The sequence below is a fragment of the Mchenga conophoros genome, linkage group LG3, assembly GCF_057382185.1.
Source record: "Mchenga conophoros isolate Kocher_MC1m ecotype Shallow Benthic linkage group LG3, M_conophoros_male_GT1.1, whole genome shotgun sequence".
NCBI lineage: Eukaryota > Metazoa > Chordata > Actinopteri > Cichliformes > Cichlidae > Mchenga > Mchenga conophoros.
Genome location: NC_140528.1, coordinates 52650834 through 52675271, shown reverse-complemented (window position 1 = coordinate 52675271; position 24438 = coordinate 52650834). Strand labels below are relative to the sequence as shown.

The following is a 24438-nucleotide window of genomic DNA, read 5'->3' as shown; positions in this document are numbered from 1 at the left end:
ACCACTGAAGCCTAATAACCTGTTTTAGAAGAAGCTGGTCAGGATAGTATGGATTTGTTGGCATCTTCACTTAAAAAAAGGTTGGTTTTATGAATGTAAATGTAGAGGAGTGGAGGCTGATGTAAAAGTACACTGTGATACAGCTCTGAGGTATTTTAAAAGCAACTTATGTATAACAGTAGCAGCAATCTGCAATGTGCACCTACTTTCTATATGTACATAACTGGCCTATTATTTACCAAACAGATTGAGTGAAAGTGCTATAAACAAACCCAAAGGAGCTAGTATTGTTATCTTATCTGTAACTTTGAGGTCACATGATTTGACCTATGACCTATTTTTTCTCTTAAGGATAGCGATGCAGTGATATGTGCCTGTGTCGTTGAGTCTCAGATGACTTAAGAAGACACTCAAGCCATCCGTTCCAGGTGAACTGAATGATACGGTCATCCTCTGTAGTGCTCATCTGGATACGCCTCAGTGTTAGTCTCACTGTTATAGAATAAACATGTGTTTTCCTTTTCACATTCATTAGGTCTTTTTGCAGGAAGTCAGGAGGCTTGTTAGTGTTGACATTTTGAGCCATGTTATTGTGATGTTGCTCTTTTGCTCAGCTTTGTAGACGTATTCTGCACTCAGTGAAATTAGCCTGATCTGCAGAGGTTAAACGGAAATATATAAACAGAATAAAATGGTAATTATGATAAAAGGCAGACAGAACTTATAAATAAATGAGAAATAATGAACAGGTGAAGCCTTTAAAGAGAGCATTTAAACTCAGTATGCATAATGTGATTTGTAAGTAGACTCTCAGAAGTGAAGAAGCTTCTCAGATGAGAGGTGAGACATCTTCAAGAAACTTAAAGAAGTCCAGACGCTTCTCTTTCCAAGCTCCTTAGAGTAGACTCATTATGCGTTTCCTTATTTCCTGTCATATAGAACTACACTGTTTCAGCAATGGATGAGTGCATTAGATATGACCATGATATTTAACAATGTTAAATAAAAAGGTCATTATGTATAGAAGTAATACCAGTGAGCCGGAGCCTCAGGCTTCTTTTCTACTCTCTATGATGTCTTAAAGACAGGATATCCTTAGTAAAGGTACCTAAAGCACACATGCACTGGATTTGAGCCACACACACATGCTGTTTAAATCTTCTATTAACCCTTTGCAACCCGTTCTCACTCCCGACGCGTAAAATAATGACGATTTGTCACGTCCCTTAACTTCTCATGCTGACGCCTAAGGTACCCTTCCACGTTTTTATGTGACGCTGTGGGTTGTCAATTCATTCCAATATGAACCCGCTCGCGGCGATCAGAGACGCTTCGAACAGAGGCTCCAGCCATCCATTTACTGCAATAATAACCCCGTCACGGCGAAACATGACGCCGTGAAGCACAATCTAACTGGAGAACCGGGGACCCTCTCCGCGAACGTGTTTTTCTCCCTAATTTAATGCTTTCTTTTAATGACATCGTTAACATTTCTCAACAAAAACACGTGAAAGTATCACTGATAATTCAACAATAAAATCGCTTCATGTTGTGGCCATCACACAGTGTTTTCCAAAGTGATTCACGAGCTGAAAGTGCTCAGATTTAACGTACATAATCCTTTGTTAGATTTATTATTTTCATTTCACACGTAAAACACATTTATAGATTCATCCACCACTCCTGTTAGTTTTGGATGCGCTCGGCTCCAGCCAATCAGACCAATTTACGCAGACGCACTAATCCCGTAACTGCACACTACCCATAATCCTCAACCGCCGTCGCTATGGAAATGAAGATAACGACAGCTTGGTGCTACCCGTTATTCCTTTATTTACTCTAAAATAATAACCAGCGATAATACGAAATTAAACTGGCCCAGTGTTTAATTATGTAATTAAAAATTGCAAATTTTAGTATTTTATTTTTTACAAATTGCAATATTTATCTGCAGCGCGCCTTTAGCGACACGTCAACAGATCTTAAGCAAGGCGATTGGATGGTTTTTACTGCAATGCATCTTGGGAGTCGTAGTAAATGTATCTTTCAACTCACGGTCCTGCAGCGAAGTTTTCGACTGGACACGAGGCAGATCCTAGCTAAGTAAGTTGTGATAAACTGTGGGTAATTTGCATGTTCACTGAAATATTAATTTCAGTGATATTAAACTGATATTAAACTTGAAATGTTTTCACAGAGCAGTCTGTGTACCAAGAGAACTACTTCTGCAAAAGTTTATTTAATTTTTTTTTGGTGATGTATTCTCATGTGTAAGACACTTGCTTGGCCACCCAGCTAATGTTGCTCTATTTTAGCAATGTATCTTTTCTGTAATCAATTCAGGTTTTTTTTAACCCTATTCACGTAATTAACTCAATATTAACGACTTTAATCTCGTAATTGATTTTTTTTTTTTTTTTCTTTTTTTTCTTTTTTTTTTTTCTTTTGGCCTGTCCCGTTTGGCTCTTTTGCCATCAGAATTGTTGTCTAAAGGCAAAGAAAGATGCCCAACGGATTTACTTTACCAAACTGACCATCCCAGCCTTGCCGTAATGGTCCATTTGATTCACCTTTTATTGTTTATTTTATTTTCACTTACTGAATACGGGACAGACTTGACTGGGGGAAAGAAGGGGAGAAAGAAAGAGGAAAAGAGAAACAGCTGAGAAGAGGGACGGGGGAGAAGGGCAAAAGACAAAAACCAACAGAATGGGCAGAAAAAAAAATGCATATATCAATCACCTGGATCACCTGCTGAGAAAGAAAAAAGAAAGCAAGCAGAAGAGAACAAGAGTAATAGAATAAACAACATCACAATGATATATGGGAATATGACAGTAAATACTAAATGTTAAACATTATTGTGCAGCACATAAGATCAACAGAACACAGTGTGCTTTGAGGTAGGAGCCAAAAAGGGTGTAGTTTGTGGGTGTGATCACCCGTGTGTACACCTGTGAGCATGGACGCGCTTGTTTTTTGTTTTTTTAAAAGGTTCCTTCATGTAATAATCTGCTAGAGGGTGTGGGGGGGCCACAGCCCCGTCCTCCAGGGCGTGAAGCAGGTGTGGAGGAGATCAAAACTCCAGACATCCAGAGGCCCCCAGAACACAAGAGACCAAGGAAGACCAACAGAGGGGCAGCTGCGCCACTGTCCCGGAAAGAGCTGAGGAGAGTCCCAGATGAGGGCTCACTCAGCAGCCGCGGATTTTTTTTTTCTAAATATGGTGCAATACTGCCTCGTAATATAAGTTATTTCTTTGGTCATAAATTATTTTTGTAATCGTTTCACCAAAACAGACCTGAAATAATCCCTACATGTTCCATTTTCATTTGCAGAAATGACAAAGCCAAAAACCAAACCATGCCCTTCCTGTCAGGCCCCAAACACCTGCAACAGGAAGACATGCAGTGGATGCCTGGGCAGCCTGAACGTAAAGGAGGGATTGAAAAAAAAACAAGAACAGTTTAAAAACAGTAACTGGGCTGCCTCTGTTAAAAAAAACAGAAATGCGAGCAGGGTGGTTAATTCAGCCCAGTTGTCAGTAAGTTTGAAAGTTCTGATCTAATAAGTGGTTGGTCTGGTAGACAATTCTTTATTAATCACAGTTGTCAATGTTTTCTTGTATATCATGAAGTAAGAAACTAACAAGACATGTATATACACATAAAATATTAATTTATAAAAGAGCATAAATAAAAAAGTTATTCACATCAGAATAACATCATCACACTAAAGACATCCAACTAGAAAAAACTTGTTAAAAACTATTTTTATTTAAGCTAATTCTGATTTTTAATTTAATCGGCTATTAACTGAGAGACAAAACATTTCAAGATGGATTTTATCATACATTTACAGGTTTGGTCACCATAAATACTTTTTAACTATCGACAACAATAAAACAACAAAGATGTGAAACTTAAAGGTTTGTTATACATCAATTTGCTTACATGAAAGACTGGCTGCATGTTTTTCTTTGTTGTTCTTGCAGGTTTCAAAACTACACGCCCTGGGCTACCAGCCAATTCTGTTTCTTGGACAGTTTGACCGTAAGGGCCGTATAGTAGGGGACGTGATCACTCAGATCGAACCAGCGGAAGGTGCTGCACGTGACATCCTCATGAAGATGAGGAAGCTTTATGAACACCTTCTGAGAAGTAAGATATGCTTTGTCCATTATCTGTAACCAGGTGTCCTTATCAGGTAGCCTATCCTAGCTGTCTTTGGGTGATACTCATGGTACACCCTAGATAAGAAGGCAGATCATCACGGGGTACATAGAGACAAACAAGATGGTGAGGATGAGGATAGTTAACAGTCACCAGCTATTCTATTCTACTCTACTCTATTCTGTTCTATTCTATTATTCAGCCAAGGTTCAGACCAGTAACCTTCTTGCTGTGAGGTGACAGCTGCCCTACATGTCCTGTTGCTAACATGAAAATAGTGTTATATATGCCTTATTACCTCCCCATGTGTCGGTCACATCACCAAAGCTAGCCATACTGAACCTCTGGTGTTACCCACCTGAACAATTTTGTATGTGTGTGTGTATAGTATGGTCTTTCACACTCATGTATATACAAATGTAATTTTAAAAATCTTCACAAAAACCAGACCTGATAATTCTCTTCGAGACTTTCTAGTATAACAAATGTTATAATGTTACCAATATGAACACCAAGATTCTTAAATAACTTATATACTTCTTAAGAGGTTACCTGATTACCTCCCTGAGGTAGTTAGCATCACCATTGTACAAAACTCCTAAGTCACAGTACTAGCTTGAAGTGTCAAATGTTATTCACTACAAAGTCAGGAAAGTAGTGTCATCAGAGGAAAAAGTCATTATCTATCTGGATTTATAGTCACACTCATTAATTTATTAATGTACAATGTAGAAAAGCACTACAGATGTCACACTACCCTAGAGGGCACTTGTACTGAATGATTTGGGTCAGTGAGTGTGTGAGATGACTTATTTGATGCCAATATTTGCAAATCACTACTTATTATGTATTTATGTGTACTGTACATTTTTTCAACCCATTTTAATGAATGTTTAATATTTAAAAATTTTTCAGAATTACAAGCTTCACCTCCTGCTAAAAGTTCTACACCAGCAGCTGGACCATCCTCTGCTGACAGTGTCGATGCTGGACCAGTCCCAGACCCAGAGGCTCTAAACGAGGAATTTATTCTTCATTTAGAGCCTGTACCAACATCTTCCCTCTGTCAGCCTCCTGCATCCTCCTCTCCATCTCTGCTTCCTCCTGCATATTCCTCTCTGTCTCTGCTTCCTCCTGCATCCTCCTCTTCATCTCTGCTTCCTCCTGCATCCTCCTCTTCATCTCTGCTTCCTCCTGCATCCTCCTCTTCATCTCTGCTTCCTCCTGCATCCTCCTCTTCATCTCTGCTTCCTCCTGCATCCTCCTCTTCATCTCTGCTTCCTCCTGCATCCTCCTCTCCATCTCTGCTTCCTCCTGCATCCTCCTCTCCATCTCTGCTTCCTCCTGCATCCTCCTCTTCATCTCTGCTTCCTCCTGCATCCTCCTCTCCATCTCCACATCCTGCATCTCCCTCAATTTCTACGGTGTACACCTCGGATGTCCCAAACAAAAAAAGGACAAGGAAAGGTTAGACGTTATGGTATTGTAAATGTACGAAACACATGACAGGTTCGTTAAGTTTGTTAAGATTTCTTTTTCTTAATTTTTGCATTTTTTCCAGTTTTACAGAACTCATGTAAATATTTCATTTGTTATTTTTCAGAATGCCAAAAACACCGTACACAGAAGATTTTCAAATATGAAGAGATAGTAGACAGGAGAGTTGTAAATGTAAGTAATTTAGCCTGCTGTTGTGCAGATTTGTTTGCGTCTTTGGACTTCCCGGATTTGAACTGTGCCTGACTGAATATCCATAAGCTTTTGTATTTGATGAATCTACACTAATTCAGCCACTGAGTCAGGATTTCACTCCAAATAGGACATTAAATAAGAACAGACCACCTGATACGACCTGGTCGTGCTGCCTTCCTGATGTTTACGTTCTTTAAAGTCCTCCTGACCTCATGCTCAGAAGGAGTGATTGATGTGGAGGTGCTCCTTCCCATTCAGTAACATCTGCTTCAGTTAGTTTTGCTTGTGAGCCACAATGTAAGCAGTGTTGCTTTGCTGACATGCACTCGATGCTGGCAGTACAAGCATTGTAGTGGTTCTTATGTTTTTGTAAACTAATTGTATAATATATTGAGCCATTCAATAGTACACAAATGTTTATAAGCTCCTTTTTGTATGCAACTTGCATGTCTTTCTTAATTAATTGTTTGTTTATATCATGTTTTTCAGGAAAAAGAAGAAGTTAAAGTCAAGTGGAAGCCTTGCTCAACATGGTATGTAGTAACAACTTTGTTGGACGGGAACAGACATTCATATTGTTGATAAATAGTTATCAACTCAATTTGAATTCATGTATTTGGACTAAAGTAAATTGGGAGCTTTTAGCTATCGAGCTCCTCTTCTGTGAGGAGCTTGATAGCTGTCCACCTCCAAAGTCCATTATGAGTTCTGGAGGTGGACATGGTCAACACTTTTAAGAGTAGGCATAAGACTTTACTTCTTTATAGAGCTTATAGTTAGGGCTGGTTCAGCTCAGCCCTTAGTTATGCTGTAATAGGACCAGACTGCTGGGGGTTAGTGTCCCCCCCCCCTCTCTGTCTGTCTCTTTCAGGGTTATGCAGGCTCAGTATTGGTTGAAGATGCAGTCACGTCTCCTTTTACTGAAAACTCTCCTCCTCTCCCTCACCACCATCTGTAAACATACATGTCTCAGTAATGCAGTTCATGCATGTTACTAACTAAACTTCTTCCCTGGAGTTTCTGTGCTCTCTCATCCAGCAGGTTCCGATGGATCGTGGCTGCTGCTGTGGTCCTGCTTGACATCTACTACATATATTAATACTCTCTGACTTGATTTGATTAATTTATATTACAATGAAGGTGTATAAAGCATGACATGAATATAGAAGATATTTCATCCTAAAAAATTGTCATATGTCACAACCTAAATTGTCCTATTTTGTGTGTGGTTATCGTTGTTGTTTGTTATGTTTTTCTCCTGACAGTGGCAAAGTGTGGGATGACACATGGGAACCTGCGCAGTTTTGCACACAGTAAACCAGGCACCACAGGTCGCAGAGATCGCACAGTTCACAGCTTGTAGTTCAGCATAAAAGTTCAAAATAAAATATTTACTATACATTTCAACCAGTGTCAGTCTCTGTTTCACTCTCTAATTGTGGCTTAAGTACCTAACACATTCATGAATCTGATCCATCAATAATATCTTCCCTGCGCTCGACATCTCATAGTTTTACATATCAGCCAACATTATTGTCTACATCCTCATAAATATAGAAGTGACTTGCTTATTATAACATATTACAAGGTAAAGTAATACTGCACGTAAAGTAAGTAACACCTACTGTGTATGGGAGCCTAAAGCAAAGTTAACTGCACCAGTACCAGCTTCAGAACATATTGTAAATTATGTGTTTCTACCTTTTTGTAATATGTCATGTTTAGATGCAGTGACAATTGCACATTTGGAGTTGTGATCATATGTGGTTTTTATATACAGGGTATTAAAAAAAATTGACATTTTTTGCTATTTTTCTTGTTTGTTTGCACAATATTATTGTGTACATATTACATATGTTACATTATTGTTAATATTATTATTAGATATCAAAGATACAATTTGATTGAGGGTTTTCCTGTCATAATTTCAATAAAAATGCAATTACACACGTAAACAATAGGATCAAAATAAACTTTTAAAAAGTCTGTTGATCAAATGCTGATTTTCAAAACATTCTAGAGGAAAATAGAGATAAAATAATCTGAACAGTAACAGTGATTGTGGATGATGATGATGGAGGCTTCAATGGATTATTCTGTTTCAATCAATAGGTTCGTATCTATGACAATAATTTGATAAGTTTAACAGGTTGGTTTAGGCCTGGCAAAAAAGCAAATATTCACAAACTTTTGTTTTTGAAGAATGTTTATCTTTTTTGGGATGAAGCTGTCTGGCAAAATGAGACAACCCTTTTAACCTCATCTTTATGTCTATCATGTGGCTATGATACTGGATTTTGGTTTGATGCATATGCAGGTTACAGCTGGGGAATGGCAGTATGTTGTGGATTGATTTGGCATGTTCAACCACTGTTACACCAAACTCTCTCACTTATAACATGATAAAGGCCTCTTACTCTGTGTCATGGATTTTCTATACTTTTGGGGACACAGGGCCAAAGTCTGAGGCAATAAGTCAGATCAAAGAAGGCAATGATTCTAAAATGGGAGTTTACTTATGTCATTATATATATCCAGGAATATGTGCCTGAGGATAGTTGTCATGGAATCAATATTAAATCAAAGTATTCCTTAATGACCACAGCTGACACGAGTTCTCCATAGCTGCCTGCTGTCTCAGGATCTGTCTCCAAAAAGGACCAGGGAGCGCTAACATGTTATGTTCTAAACTGATGAAGAAAATGCACATTAAACATAGTATAAACTTACTGAGTGAAGTAATGTCAAGAGGATTCCTTTAGCTCCTATTGGGTTGGTTCCTTGATCAATGCAATACAGAATCATTAATCTGGTTTTATGTAATGTCCTCAAAACATGTCAAAATGAGGCTCACTAGTCTGTGTGGCCTCCACATGCCTGTATGACCTCCCTACAACACCTGGGCATGCTCCTGATGAAGTGGCAGATGCTCTCCTGATGGATCTCCTCCCAGACTCCAGGACTAAAGCATCTGCCCACTCCTGGACATTTTGTGGTGCAGTTGGTGGATGGAGCGAGACATGATGTCCCAGATGTCCTCAATTGGATTCAGTTCTGGGGAATGGGTGGGCCAGTCCACAGCATCAATGCCTTCGTCTTGCAGGAACTGCTGACACACTCCAGCCACATGAGGTCTAGGATTGTCTTGCATTAGGAGGAACCCGGGGCCAACCGCACCAGCATATGGTCTCACAAGGGGTCTGAGGATCTCATCTCAGTACCTAATGGCAGTCAGGCTACCTCTGCCGAACACATGGAGGGCTATGCAGCTCCCCAAAGAAATGCCACCCCACACCAAAACTGACCCACTGCCAAACTCATGCTGGAGGATGTTGCAGGAAGCAGAAGGTTCTCCACGGCGTCTCCAGACTGTCACAAGTGCTCAGTGTGAACCTGCTTTCATCTGTGAGGAGCACAGGGCTCCAGTGGCAAAGTTGCCAATCTTTGTGTTGTCTGGCAAATGCCAAACATCCGGCACGGTGTTGGGCTGTAAGCACAACCCCACCTGTGGACGTCGGGCCCTCATACCACCCTCATGGAGTCCATTTCTGACCGTTTGAGCAGACGTGCACATTTGTGGCCTGCTGGAGGTCATTTTGCACAGCTCTGGCCTTTCTTTCCTACCCCACAGTACCTTCCCTTACCATTTGTTTCCTACTCTTTTACTTCTTGTTTGATGACGGTTGTCTTTCTAGATAAGCAATTTCATTTGCTCTGGGGCGAGTCAATGGCTCGGGTGCATTCTGGGACTGTCAGTTCACCAGTGTGCTGGCATGCTTCTTAACAAACACACCACTACAGCAAACATCTCAATTGTACTTGTTGATTTCTTCGACAAAACACTGAACAAAAAATGTACTTGTGAGTGTGCTGCATGGTGCTTTTAAATTTTGTGATAATTTGAGCAGCCCAGAAAGCATCCCATAAATTAAATTATGTTATCGTATCTGAACATGTACACTAGTCATTAAATTAGATGGGAAATAATGATTCAGGGTAAACAACTGCACCAAGGAAATTCCATTTTTCTTCTCAAAATCTGTTGAAAAATCACATTGAACAGAGATGTGATTAACTTTTTATTTTACCAAACATAACATCAATGATGACACAATCAGTCTTCATCAGAAGTGCTCAAATCACTCTCAGTGGCATCGTCTGGAACGTCCTCCTCCTCCTCCGAGTCCATTTCCAGGAGTGGTTGGTGGCTGAGGATTCTCTTGTACACGTCCTTTACTTTGAGCATTTCAGCTTTCAGTTCACTTTGTTTTTTTAAAACCAGGCTACAGAGTCCCTTCTGTGCATCCTCCGACATGCCAACAAAGGAGGCTGTAAAAAGAACAAAACAAATAAATATGAGAAAAGTAAAAAAAACAAACAAAAAAAAACCTCACCTCATAAACACAAGGAATTAGGATGCTGTAATTAAACATTTTTTTTAAAAGGGAGAAGGCAGTGTTAGCTAGCAATCTAGATATAGGTAAAAGATCCAGTAAGACTTTAGCATCTGCTCTTATTTTCAATCGATTCATCAAAAAATTAATAAATAAATAAAGTGCTTACAGTCTGAGGAGATTGTCCCCAACACCACAGAACGCATTCGCAACACTGTCCAGTGATGCCGCATCTCCCTGCAAAGGATCATCTCCTCCTCTCTCAGGCGCCTCACAGCCATCACCTTCTCAAAGACCTTTCTCTTTGTCCGGAGGTCAGCAGCAGCTACAGTTTAACAACATCAGATGGGAAAACATAGCAGCATATTATGATTCAAGAACAAAACATTCAACTACTGCTCAGATACTGGGAGTTTGTTTAAAAAGGATATTTATAAATCAAGAGCTTACGTTCACTTGTGCTCTGCCAGGGCCAAATATCGGTCTGCATGAGGGCATCACTGGATACGATTTGCTTTGTTGGTTCAGCGAGCTTGTTGTAGTCGTCAACAGCAGCCGCCAAGCGTTTCTTCTCAACTAAGATGACCTTGCGAATTCTGTGTCGCCTCTTGTTGCCATCTGTAAATAATCATAAAAAATTCACACCTTCACATAATGTATATAGTTACATTTTAATCTACACTCATCAATTTGTTTGCTAGAACAAATCACATCCAGCTTAAACAAACCTGGATCTGATTTTATTCTGTTTACAAAGTAGCTGCGCAAGCTGTACAAACGAAGTATCAAACGGTCCGTTTCAAAGAAACTGGGACGTACCATTTTGTCTGTAAAGACTGTGTTCGCACTCTGATGATGACGACAAGCTCCTCTATTCGTGCCTGCAACGCTCCAAGGCTGCCATCAGTTTGATCACTTTCTAAGTGAGAGGAATATTAATCAGAATACAGGATGAGTAACAGTCACCAAACTACAGTGGACTCTGTAATCACTGACTTGATGACATTCATTATAAGACATCTGGAGCCTTCATGTGCTGCTATCTCATGATAATCACGAGATAACAAGTATGTTGGTGTTCAGGTTTATAAAACCAACTAGTACGACATCATTTCAACCCAGGTTCTATCCAATTTGATGAAACGCAACAACTCTGCCATAAATTTGCTTTTACAAGGCTTATTTTTCATTGTTTGTTGACACTGTCAGAAAGATCTTAACTCTAAGTTCTTTAATGAGGCCATGGTGGGTCCTGTTGTTATACACGAGTGCATTATATTGAGACTCACCTTCAGCCCATTTCTGCACATCGGCCACCCATTGCTGCAGTGTGTCGTCATCCACACCCAGCTCATTTCTGGTCGCATTCAGGCTCTCCACTTGTTCTCTAAGGATCCTTATGATCTAAGAATGCATTCATAAATGTCATTCATATTGACATTAAAAGAGTACTGGTGTTTTCCCCCCATTACCACACACATTAAAATGGGTATTGAAAAAATGACCTTTAGATATCGCTGGCTCAAAGTGCGGCCCAGTTGTTCCACTTTCCTTTTGTTCCAGCCCAAAGCCAGGAGGGTCAGCATGTCTGTTCGCCCTGCATTTCAGTTAGTATACAAATTAGAATTAATGAGCAGGAGACTGAGTGGAATCTCAGACATGGACACATACCTGCTTTAGACATGTACTTCGTTGTGATGGCCGCCCTAGACAGGAAACTGTTTACTTTTTTTTTTTTTTTTTTTTTTTAATTTTGCCAAGTGGATCATCATGGCCTTGCCATATTGGTCCATTTGGTTGACCTTTATTATAATTATGAATTTATTTTATTTTCAGTTGCAAACGGGACAGACATAACTGTGGGATAGGACAGGGGGAAAGAATGAAAGAAAGAGGGGGAGAGAAAGAAAGAAAACCAAAGGGGAGAAGAGACGGTGAAAAGGGGGGGAAGAGAGAAAAAAAACAAACAACAAAAAAAAAAAAAACTCCTGGGTCACCTGTATGGAGGAAAAAAAAAACAGAGGAGACAGCAAACAACAAAGAGCAACATAATAATAAAAAAAAAAAAAGCACCATCACAATAAACTAGCTAGTCATAGATATCAATAGTTACTAAATAATAAACGATATTGTGCAGCGCACAGTGTGCTTTGAGGCAGCAGCCAAGAAAGCTGTAGTCCGCGTCTGTGAATACCCATGTGTACACCTGTGTGCATACCTGTGTGGATCAGCATGCTTGCATTCCAAAGGTTTCTCCATGTAATGATCTGCTAGGGAGTGTGGGGAGCCACAGCCCTGTCCTTTATGGTATCAAGCAGGTATGGAGGAGATCAAAACTCCAGACATCCAGAGGCCCCCAGAACACAAGAGACCAAGGAAGACCCACAGAGGGGCAGCTGCGCCACTGTCCCAGTAAGAGCTAAGGAGAGTCCCAGATAGTAGGGCTCATTCAGCAGCCGCGGAGCAGAAGCCAGGGGGAGTTGCAGTGACGCGCCCGTGAGCTCCGCCGGCAGCCAGCTGTGCCTGAGTGACCGAGCCCCAGGCCGAGAGGCCGGGGGCACCCCACCTCCGAAATGGCCCGAGCGAGCCCCAATAAGCGGCCGCCAAGGAGTGAGCCGGTGTGTACCCGGACGCCCACCCCCAGATACAAAGAACCACCAACGCACCGACACCTGAGGGAGTCCGCCACCGGCAGGGGAAGTGGTGGTGGGTGGAGATAGGCCTCCAAACCTTGGAAGGCCCGAGATGTCCCCAGAGAGGTGGCGTCTGATACCCAACCTGACATATAGACACAAACATACAGGCACACACAGACACAAACATCCATTCCCACCCTCATGCTCTCATGTGCACTTCACACTCAACCGACGTGGAGACAGACATAAAGAGACGCTGTATACACGATCACACTCCCCAAGCGTACTCTACGAACCGGGTCTAGGTACCCCTGCCCCTGGAGGGGGGAACCGCACCCAGACCCAGGTGGTGTTACCCTTTTCCCTGCGGTGGGGAGAGGCAGACCGCCCCGACTCCGCAGCAGCAGGGAGGCCCCAGACCGCAGCCGGACGGCCAACTCCTCCTAGCCCCCCCGCTCCAGCAGGCCGCAGAGAACGGGGGTGAGAGAAGACTCCAAACCTCCCTCCACCCGCTCATAGTAGTGTTGATGCATGTGTGTTCTAAGGTGCAATTAAAACCCAGGAGGGCATGGAGCTACCTGCCAGAGAGCAGCAGGTAAGCGCATAGTCCCTCCTGTTAGCCCTCAATGTCTACATGTATTTAAAATTGAGAGGTGGGCAACGATGCCAGGGGTGAGGTGTACACCCTGATGGTAACTTGGACTCCGTGTATTGTGCCCACCCCCAAGATCCTATATGTATGTGTAATGAGGGTGTGAGTAATGTGAATGTCTAAGTTGTGGGATAAAATTGAGGCAGAGGCAGCCAGAAGGGGACAGAGGGGGGGGGGGGGGGGGGGGGGTAGCCTCCTCTGCACCCTGGTGACATACCCCTACTCCAAGGCCCTACATGTGTGGGTGGTTGTGGTGGGGCGGGAGGAGGGAGGCAGCTGGAGATGGGGAGGGAAGGAGGGGAGGGGCAGGTGACCCCTCCCTGGGGCCAGCTCCCCCGCTGACCCCAGTAGGCACTCCCACACTCCGCGACCCGCTAGGGAAAGGGGGGCCAAGGCCCATCCAGACCGGGGCCCAGCGCAGCAGCGCCCCCCGGCCCCACAGAGCCCGGGACAGTCCACCAAACCTCACCACAGAGAAAACTGCACCCACCCCACCTTCCACTCGTCTTCCAGACTACATGAGACAATAGACGCCCAGGCTGAGATCTTCCTCCACCTCTCCTGTATCTCCCCCTCCTGCAGAGAGTTCCTAAGGGGAGGAAAGCTCCTGCAAGGTGTGACAATCTCCCCCACCGGTTGAAGAGCCCCACAGGCGGCTCGACACACCGGCGGCACCCCGCGCCAGGGATGGGCCCCCATGCACCCACCCGCCCACAACCCCGGCAACACACAAACCAGGACCCAAGGCCCCGAGGCCCAGCCAGGGCCCCGGCCCAGAGATGGAGCGCCCCCAGACCCTCACGCCCATCCCGGACCCACCCAGGGGCAGACAGGCTACCAGGTCAGTAACCCACGTCCATCATCACAGACCCTCCCCTAGCCCCGCTGCACGCAGCCACGAGGAAATAGTCAGAAAAGAGCCCCCAACCGGACATGACCGCTACCCCGGGTTGAGCCCCCCAAGGAAGATGCCTCCGGGGAACCCCCCGACGCCCTAAGCCTGTCCCTGCCCCCACACCAATCACAACATTGAAGGCGGGACCAAACTATGACCCCCCACCCCCACTAGGTGATGGAGCCGATCAAAGGAGCCCAGAGCAATTGATCTGATGTGGTGGCCGAGGCTGTATCAAAACTAATGTAATCTAATAGATAATTTCTATATTGGTTAGAATTAAGATTGTTTTTATTTTTCCAGTTCATGAGGACAGTTTTCTTGGCTATGCATAGGGCAGTGAAAACCATATGGGCTATATTGTTTTCTGAAGTGACATTATCTAAGCTGCCCAACAAACACACTAAGGGGGAAGTTGGAATGTTACATTTCAGACACTTTGATAAGTCTTCACATATCTCGCGCCAAAACTTCTGCACTGGTGGACAGAACCAAAGAGCGTGAATGTAATTGTCTGGTGTATTGCTTTGACAGTGTGAGCAGTTGTTAGAAGATGTAAAGCCCATCTTGAACATCCGATGACCTGTATAGTGCACTCTATGTAGTATTTTCTATTGTATTAATTGCAGACTGGGATTTTTAATCAGTTTAAAAGTTTTTAAGCATACCTGAGACCAGAAGTTTTGGTCTAAACTGACTGATAAATCTGCTTCCTACTTTGCAATAGGAAGGGATATTGATTCATCTAATTTAGAAAGTGTTCTATATATTTTAGATAATAATTTGGGGGATTTAAGAGTAAGGAAATGTGCCGCACTTGGTGGTGTTTGTAATTCAACTTGACTGAGGTTAAATTTCTTTTTTATTATGGATTTAATTTGTTGATATTCTAAAAAAATTTTCTTGTTGATCCCATATTGTGCAACTAGTCTGTCAAATGGGATAAATTCTGTTCCCTCCAATATATGTTCTAAGTATTTAATTCCTTTACAACTCCATTCTGGGAAGTTAATCATATTATTGTTTTGTAATATGTCAGGGTTATTCCAGATAGGTGTACGTTTGCATGGGATTAGTGAAGACTCCGTTATTTTTAGAAACTCCCACCATGCTGTCAGAGAGAAGCTGATGTTGATACTTTTAAAGCATTCATGTCTTTTGATGTTTGAGCTAATAAATGGTAGGTCTGAAATCTCTAGATCCTTGCATAGTGCCTGTTCAACATCTAGCCAGGGCTCATCTAGGAAGGTATGTTTTGACCATTCTGAGATGAACTGAAGCCTGTTGGCTAAGAAGTATTGGTGAAAATTAGGCAGATCTAATCCTCCTCTATCCTTGGTTCTTTGTAGCGTTTTTAAGCTGATACGCGGGGGTTTATCTTTCCAAAGGAATTTGGAAATATATGAATCCAGAGATCTGAACCAATCTTGTGATGGTTTGTTAGGGATCATCAAAAATAAGTAATTTATTTTTGGCAAGATCATCATTTTTATAGTGGCGACCCTTCCCATGAGTGATATGGGTAAAGATTTCCATCTAGTCAGATCGCCTTCTACTTTCTTTAGAAGTGGGATGTGATTTAATTTAGTTAAGTCTGAAAGCTTAGGAGAAACATTAATACCTAAATATTTAATATTTCCGGATTGCAGTGGGGCAGAGGAAGAATTATGGAAGGAGCAGTTAATGGGGAGAACTGTAGATTTTGGCCAGTTAATTGAATAATCTGAAACTCTTGAAAACCAGTTTATTAAAGTAATTACCTCAGAGAGGTTGGTTTGTGTGTTTTGCAGAAAAAGCAACACATCATCCGCATAGAGACTGATTTTATGTTCTATGTTCTTACATTTTATGCCCTTAATTGTTGTAGCCTGTCTAAATGCTGCTGCTAGAGGTTCGATAAAAATTGCAAAAAGTGAAGGGGAGAGTGGGCATCCCTGCCTGGTGCCCCTCAGGAGACAGAAGCTGGAGGATGTCTGGTCATTTGTTCTGATACGAGCTGTTGGGGAATTGTATAATATTCTTATCCAGTTTATAAAAGAGTTTCCGAAACCAAATTTGTGTAAAGTTGCGAATAAAAATTTCCAGTTAACTCTGTCAAATGCTTTTTCTGCATCTAGAGATAATATTATGGTTTCAACGTTTTTATTGTATGAGTAGTCTATTAAATTAAGTAATCTACGAGTGTTTGTTGAGGAGTGCCGACCTTTTATGAAACCAGTTTGGTCAGGATGAATTAAGAGGGGGGTTATTTTCTCTAATCTCTTTGAGAGAGCTTTGCAGATTATTTTAAGGTCTACATTTAAAAGAGAAATTGGACGATAGCTTGAGGGAAATAAAGGGTCTTTGCCTGGTTTTAGCAGGAGACTAATGTTGGCAGAGTTCATATTTGGTGGTAGTCTGCCATTTTCCTCGATTTCCTGCAACATTCCATGGAATATTGGTGCCAGAATTGTCCAGAATTCTTTGTAGAATTCTGCAGGGAAGCCGTCTGGACCTGGAGCCTTATTATTGGGCATACTTATCAGGGCTTCCTGGAATTCACTTGGTGTCAGTGGCGAATCCAGTTCCATTGCTTGACTGTCTAGTAATTTTGGGAGAGTTACGTTGTCAAGAAACCGATCAATTTCATTTTTAGATGGGTTTATTTGTGGTGAGTATAAAGTTTCATAGAAATCCCTAAAAATGTTGTTTATTCTTCCAGGGTCATATATTGTGTTCCCCAATAAATCTTTAGCAGCACATATAGTTGTTTTTTCTTTATTTATTTTTAACTGGTTAGCTAGAAATCGACCTGATTTGTTACTGTGTTCAAAATTCTGCAAGCGAAGTCTTTGTATAAGGAATTGTGTTTTTTTATTAATAGTTTCATTTAATTCTAGTTTTGTCTTGCATATTTTGTTCAATGTTTCCTGATCTTGGTTGCACGCGTAGGCTTCTTCTAGTGATTTGATGTTTTTTTCTAATTCCTGAATATTTTTGTTTTCTTCTTTCTTTTTGTGTGATGAGAAAGAAATTATTTTACCTCTCATCACAGCTTTCCCTGCTTCCCATAGAACAGAAGCAGATATTCCGGGAGTGTCATTAAAGTCTAAGTATGAAGTCCATTCCTTTTTAAAATATTTAATAAAGTCTTCATCTTTAAGCAGTGATGTATTAAATCTCCAGTTTTTACTTGGCGTAGTATTATTCTTGTGCATTAGTTTTAAAGATACAGGAGCATGATCACTGACGGCTATAGGATGAATCTCAGTGTCTGAAATGTCATTCAGCAGTGAGCTGCTGACCAAAAAATAATCCAGACGAGAGTAAGAGTGATGAACATGCGAGAAAAAAGTATATTCCTTACTGTTGGGGTGAAGGGAGCGCCATGCATCGCGAAGGCCAAAGTCGCTCATATACTGTTTGATTATATTTGTGGATTGCCAATTGCGCTGAGTTCCTGTTGTGTTGAGCCTATCCATTTCTTCATTTAGTCCAAGGTTGAGGTCACCGCCAAGAATGAGTGCGCAATCGAGGTGTTCAGAGAGTGCACTAAAAAATCCGTGGAAGAATGAGGGTTCATCAACATTTGGACCATATATACTTACAATACATAGTTTTTTGTTCAATATTGATAATTTAATAATTAGAAATCTACCCTCTGGATCTATAACTGTATCGAGTACTGTAAAATTAACATTTTTATGTATTAAAATTGCTACTCCCCGTTGTCTAGAATTATAACAGGCTGCAAACACGTTAGGAAACTCAGGTGTTTTAAGTTCGTTTAAACCTGTGACAGGTCTGTGAGTTTCTTGTAATAAAACAACATCTGCCTGTAGTTTTTTAAGCTGGTTAAAAATCTTTAACCTCTTTCCTCTGGTGCCAGCTCCATTTACATTCCATGTGACAAGCCTCAGAATGCCCATAATTGTGTGTGTATGTCTAATGATGTACGCTGGGTGTTTCGTTTAGACAGGTGGAGAGAGTGTGGAAACATCTCTTGTTTGTAAATAGAAAGAGAGAGAGAGAAAAAAAAGTGTGGTGAGAGGCTCCATAAGTCTGACTATGTGTGAATATTCACTAATATGAACAAGCGTGGTTTGCTTATGTGTCCTGCAAGGAAACTGTTTACTTGTTCCACCTCTTCTCCAACTGTTGAACCGGCCCCATCCTGAAACGCACCTCCCCATTTGATCTATAGAAAGGAGGTCACAATACATGACTGCTGAATTCATTCAACCTTATAACAAAATGTCTCAAACTAATCCAAAACTACAAGCTGCAGTATACCTCGCATTTCCAAGTGTGAGCCTTTGCATGCATGACGGAGAGAAAAGGACGCATTGACAAGAGGTTCCTCAGCTCAGGGCACTGCTGAGCCACCTTGGTTAAATAGGGGAAATATTTACAGGCCACATCGGAGCAAAGGAACGTAATATGTCCTGGGACGCTAGCTGCCAACTTCCTCTGGAGAAAAAGGGGGTAAGCAAAGATCTCCCCTCGAAACATGTTCAATGCAGCTAAGAGGACTCCGTGGCGACAAACAGCTATTTCCATGCCCTCCTCATCCAACTTCCCAGTGGACTTTTTGGACGACTCCTTTGCTGCAGTCCAAGATGAAGATCCGCACAACCCTTTCCCCGGGACCTATACACTCAAGGATTTTAACATAAAAGACATGACATGATTAAGCCCTATCAGGGACAAACTTTTTAAAACAAATGCATAACAATTAGCTCAATTAGCCTCGAGTCACACAAGACCTCATATCTCCCCAGGACAGCACTGATAACACAAAATAAAAATCATGTTGTTTTTTTTAAATACACATGGTGACAAAATTAAGTACACATTAAGATAAAGTAAAGTAAATAGTATTACGACAACACCAAGAGAAAAATTTAAAAAAAATATCGACCCATCCATATATGTCTACACACACACACACACACACACACACACACACACACACGCACACACACACACACACACACACACACACGTATGTGTATATGGTTACGGCATTAACGTCATTTTAACAAGATTAACGCTAACAGCACTAATATATATGTGTATCTTACATGATTTGTGTGTCTCTGGATGTATTTCACAAACTCAGCAACTTCCTCATCTTTTTCAATGAAGACACCTTCAAAGTTCCCCTGCTCTGAAGTGCTGAACGAACACAGTGACAGTTGTTTGAAAAGAAACATTAAAATACATTTTTCTACAAATCCATATTTGACTTATGTACACAATGCATAACGTACCTTGCATTAGACTGAAAGCGATAAAGCTTGCGGTTTCCATCAACTGACACGGCGAGCATGTCTGGAGTGCAGGCAGGGCAGCTAAAGCATGGCTCCTTGCACATCCTGTCCACCTCAAACTTTACAGCACTCCACTCCAAGAAACTTTTACTGAAGGCATCAGCTGATATTCGACCATTCTTTTACATAGAGGACATACAACAGAATATTCAAGGACAGTCATCATAAACATTGATTTGCACAATTTCCTTAAACTTAGCAAATTTAGAAACTCACCCTTCCAAAATGAGCTGTTCGTTCATCCAGCACTTTGACAAATGCCTTAAGTGACATCCCTGGTGCAGCCTTCTTAATGTCATAGAAAGACTGAAAGACATCCATTGAAAACAGGGTGCAGAAATTTAAGGTGCCAGGCCAATATCCACTACCCAGGATGTCCTTAACTGAGGGGGACCACATTAGGCCACAGCTGGTGCAGCTCACCACTGGCAGTGCAAGGTTATAACGGCCTTTAGAAAGGATCAGGATAAATTCAGTCATGGCTCAAAGCATTCATTTTTTTCATGTTGTTTTCAAATCGGTCTGGTAAATCCAAATGACCTTTGACAGGTGCCCACATATACTGCGGGCCGAGGGTAATTAAAACCAAGATAGCAATGCACAATTTGCAATAAAACCTCCAAACACAACTATTGTGTATGTAGTGTGTGACAAAAGGGCAACTTACCATTTATGGTTACAAGAGCCACAATTGCGCCGGGTGAAACCTCAACGTTACCTGCTGGGCAGTCACACACATGGTCTGGCCTTTGCACAGGCAACAGCCGAACTAACATTAAAACACACAATATATATAAAAAGAATTAGAAATTAACTGATACACAATAAATATACAATAACAGCACCCACTCATACTCATACATAGCAAGAAATGCATAAGACTTAAAAACTGTACCTATTGGCTTGTGAAACTCTGATGAAGGCTGCAAAAACCCTCCTGTTACTGCCTCTCTGTTGTGCAGGACAAAGCGTGTGTGAACTGCAATATCACAGTCAGCACAAAGGAATGGAAGAGGCAGGCAGTCCAGACACCTCACAACTACTTGTTTGCCACACTGACACACACGGTGTGACTGTGGATCCAGAGTAGCTAACATATTGTCTATAAGACAAGGCCTGGCCTCTTTCCACTTTTGCGAGGACACCATATTTCTGATCGCCCAGTGAGTAGCAGCTGACTCAGACGACGTCTCACAAGTCATGGCTGCGTCCTCTTCTAGGGATGGGTATTGATAAGATTTTAACGATTCCGATTCCATTTTCGATTCTGTTTAACGATTCGATTCTTTATCGATTCTCTTATCGATTCTTTTTTTTTTTAAAAAGGAGAACACTAAGGTCGATTAGCTTAGAACTTTGTTTTATATCTTCTCTTTGAACAAGATAGAAATTTAGGAGTAACATGGCCTTACAAACCCAACAGTGAGATAAGAGATCCACAGCCTACGGCTCTTCAATGGGGTGTCACAGGGTCCCCAGGAAAAAAAATTGTAAATGTAAAATAATAAAATAAATATTCTTCTGTAGCAATAACAAAGTATAACATAAATTGTTCTGTGGCAATTACACAAGAATATCCAGTAATGTCCCTGCCTACAATTAAACACATTCACTTACCGAAAATTTGAGGGCATCTGCTGTGGCAAATGGGTTCAAGCCTTTGACCACAAACTTAGACACTGCTCGGTGACATTCGTCTATCCTGGCCTGAAAGGAGACGCTACCGGTAGACTGCAGCGAGAACTGCCAGCGAGCGCCAGCCAGACTCTGTCTGTCTCTCTCATCATGGTCACCTACATGTACAGTAATGGCAGGTCTTGTAATAAGGCAGATTGCGCTAACATAATATGCACTGTTAGTTGATTATTTACCTGCCGCATTAACGGGAGAGGACATGCAAACGTTACCGCTGCTGCTGGGTTGAGAGTCACGAGTCCGGAGCGGAATTAAAAACGCGTGTCATCGCGTGTTTTGTGAGCAAATGCTTTTGCATATTCGTAGTGTTTCCTCCCTTAAATGAAATATCTACTTTGCAAGTTGCCCTGTTGTCATCGGTTCTCATAAAGTATAATCAAACTTTTGAGCGTTTGAGCCGCTTAGGCGCCGTGTTTCCTGCCAGGTAAATGACGCGCTGCAACGTGGTGACGTCATTCGGGGCGACTGGAATCGATAAGGGAATCGTTTGCAAAAATGGCAAACTATTCCAAGGAATTGAAACAGTGGGAACCGGTTCTCAACAAGAACCGGTTTTCGATACCCATCCCTATCCTCTTCTCCATCCTCCAACAACTGAAGGAGCTCCTGACGAAGCACCTCAGTTCCATACACTAACAGAAAAAAAATAAAGAAAGGAAGAAACTCTTCCACAAAGTGAAAAACACTCTAGGCAGTATGTTTCTTAGGACTCCACAAAAGCCCTGCATAACTCAACTATAACAACAAATATAAAAGTAAACAGAAATCACAATATATACAAGAAGGTAAAGTACCTTTTGTTGGGTTGACACTGGCAACATAACTAGGTTCTTCACGTGGACATTGATGCTGCTCTCTGGACACTGGGGGGGAATGAAGAATATTTACTTACTGAAATTCTTTGGTGAAAACAAGTTGTGAGATAAAATCAATGGTTGTGTGAACACTGACCACGTGGCATGCAACTAGTACTTCGACTGGTTGATGGTCTTTGAGGAATAAAAGCTTCCTGTCTGTCACGTTTTTTCCAGCGCACTGGTCTTGGCTGAGGTTCACTCTGTGCATCATTCTACGCAATTAACAAGGAAAAAAGGGAACACCTAAAATACAGTCTATGATTAAAGCAAAGATTATCAAACATCTTAAGTTAACCAACTTAATTTGACATAAACTTTAAAAAAAATTCAAATAACATAACGTTTACTCCGTACAAAATATTAGACAAGCGTGTTCCCTCTTTAACAACTGTTTCCACTAAAATGTTACCTGCATATCTTGAAGGAGTTCGTCAGCAGCCTGAAGCTCTTCCTCCAGCTCGGGATCCTCTGAATCACTCATTTTCAAGCTAAAGAGGAAAGAGATTTCTGCAGAACTCAGTGACATAAACACATTACTAACGCAACTCAAATGATTTTCAGTCTTGGCGCTCCGGTTAATGTTAGCAATTAACGTTAGCATCATCAGTTTGTAAAGAGCTAGCAGAACTCTTAGCGCAAAAACTGCTTTACGCACCATGTGAGGGTATTTTGCAGCACACAAGTCCTTTAACGTTTGTAATAGATTTAATCCATCATCGTTGGATTAAATGGCTAATGCTGCAGTAGCCACGTGTAGTCGTTACCTAGCAAGCATGCTGACGGTAGCTGTAGCCATTTTTAAATACATTACACCGTTTCCGAGATCAGTCACCTCTGTTTGTTTGAAGCTTTTATGAAAAAACAAACTTTGAAACACACATCAAGGTATTACGTTAAATATATGTATTTTTTACATACCTGCATTAGAATCAATCAGTTCCGCCTCATTTTCTTATTCTTATAAATGGGTCTCTCCGTTCTCCCATCAGCCTTTGCTTACACAGGTTGCGTCTGATTGGTTGGAGCCGAGCACATCCAAAACTAACAGGAGTGGTGGATGAATCTATAAATGTGTTTTACGTGTGAAATGAAAATAATAAACCTAACAAAGGATTATGTACGTTAAATCTGAGCACTTTCAGATCGTGAATAACTTTGGAAAACACTGTGTGATGGCCACAACATGAAGCGATTTTATTGTTGAATTATCAGTGATACTTTCACGTGTTTTTGTTGAGAAATGTTAACGATGTCATTAAAAGAAAGCATTAAATTAGGGAGAAAACCCCGTTCGCGGAGAGGGTCCCCGGTTCTCCAGTTAGATTGTGCTTCACGGCGTCATGTTTCGCCGTGACGGGGGTTATTATTGGAGTAAATGGATGGCTGGAGCCTCTGCTCGAAGCGTCTCTGATCGCCGCGAGCGGGTTCATATTGGAATGAATTGACAACCCACAGCGTCACATAAAAACGTGGAAGGGTACCTTAGGCGTCAGCATGAGAAGTTAAGGGACGTGACAAATCGTCATTATTTTACGCGTCAGGAGTGAGAACGGGTTGTCCATTTACACTAGTGGTGCAACGGATCAAAAATCTCACGGTTCGGCTCACGGTTTTAAGTCATGGATCGGATCAATTTTCTGATCAGCAAAAAAAGAAAAAAGACAAAAATTTAACATTTACTTATTGAAGTATTTTTTGCCTGTTAAAAACATTCAACTCAAGTCTCATTCCACGCAATTATAAAAAAAATAAATTATGGTTCAATGTAGGGCAGCTTTGTATCTACCACTCTATTCAATTCAATTTTATTTATAAAGCACCAAATCACAACAACAGTCGCCTCAAGGCGCTTTATATTGTAAGGTAGACCCTACAATAATACATACCAATATCGCACTCCGCTGTGATATAATGAGCTGCCACGGTCACGTAGCTTTCCGTTGCCCTGGAGGTCCAATCATTTGTAGTAGTTAGGGCAACAGAAGATGCCTGGGACAGTTCAGCCATAACTTAAATCTTTTCCTGCTCATACATGCTTGGAACAATCTTGCCACTAAAGTGGACGCGAACAGGATATCATAGCGTGGCTCAAGCACATTCATCATAGTTTAAACCCCTTGTTTTGCACACCTC

The 24438-nt window shown here is 41.5% G+C and overlaps 3 protein-coding genes and 2 long non-coding RNA genes across 5 annotated transcripts; 1 reads left to right on the top strand and 4 right to left on the bottom strand.

The window, feature by feature from the left end:
* Window positions 1-3822: 3822 nt before the first annotated feature.
* On the top strand, window positions 3823-7221 carry LOC146579428 (uncharacterized). Its single transcript, XM_085269340.1, has 5 exons — window positions 3823-4160; window positions 5088-5639; window positions 5776-5843; window positions 6354-6397; window positions 7130-7221. Exons 1-5 carry the CDS (start codon window positions 4124-4126, stop codon window positions 7179-7181), a joined length of 753 nt encoding a protein of 250 aa, XP_085125466.1. The 5' UTR covers window positions 3823-4123; the 3' UTR covers window positions 7182-7221.
* A 2757-nt stretch (window positions 7222-9978) lies between these two features.
* On the bottom strand, window positions 9979-11080 carry LOC146579427 (uncharacterized). Its single transcript, XM_085267953.1, has 4 exons — window positions 10987-11080; window positions 10709-10876; window positions 10428-10583; window positions 9979-10193 (listed from the first exon to the last, which is right to left on the bottom strand). Exons 1-4 carry the CDS (start codon window positions 11078-11080, stop codon window positions 9979-9981), a joined length of 633 nt encoding a protein of 210 aa, XP_085124079.1.
* A 16-nt stretch (window positions 11081-11096) lies between these two features.
* On the bottom strand, window positions 11097-11819 carry LOC146579426 (uncharacterized). The gene is made up of 3 exons (XR_014891599.1): window positions 11764-11819; window positions 11548-11662; window positions 11097-11177 (listed from the first exon to the last, which is right to left on the bottom strand). It is a non-coding gene; the product is annotated as an uncharacterized LOC146579426 (long non-coding RNA).
* A 6667-nt stretch (window positions 11820-18486) lies between these two features.
* LOC146579425 (uncharacterized) lies at window positions 18487-19826 on the bottom strand. Its single transcript, XM_085267952.1, has 3 exons — window positions 19505-19826; window positions 18714-19070; window positions 18487-18618 (listed from the first exon to the last, which is right to left on the bottom strand). Exons 1-3 carry the CDS (start codon window positions 19634-19636, stop codon window positions 18487-18489), a joined length of 621 nt encoding a protein of 206 aa, XP_085124078.1. The 5' UTR covers window positions 19637-19826.
* A 2200-nt stretch (window positions 19827-22026) lies between these two features.
* On the bottom strand, window positions 22027-22784 carry LOC146579424 (uncharacterized). Its single transcript, XR_014891612.1, has 3 exons — window positions 22715-22784; window positions 22243-22311; window positions 22027-22080 (listed from the first exon to the last, which is right to left on the bottom strand). It is a non-coding gene; the product is annotated as an uncharacterized LOC146579424 (long non-coding RNA).
* Window positions 22785-24438: the final 1654 nt, after the last annotated feature.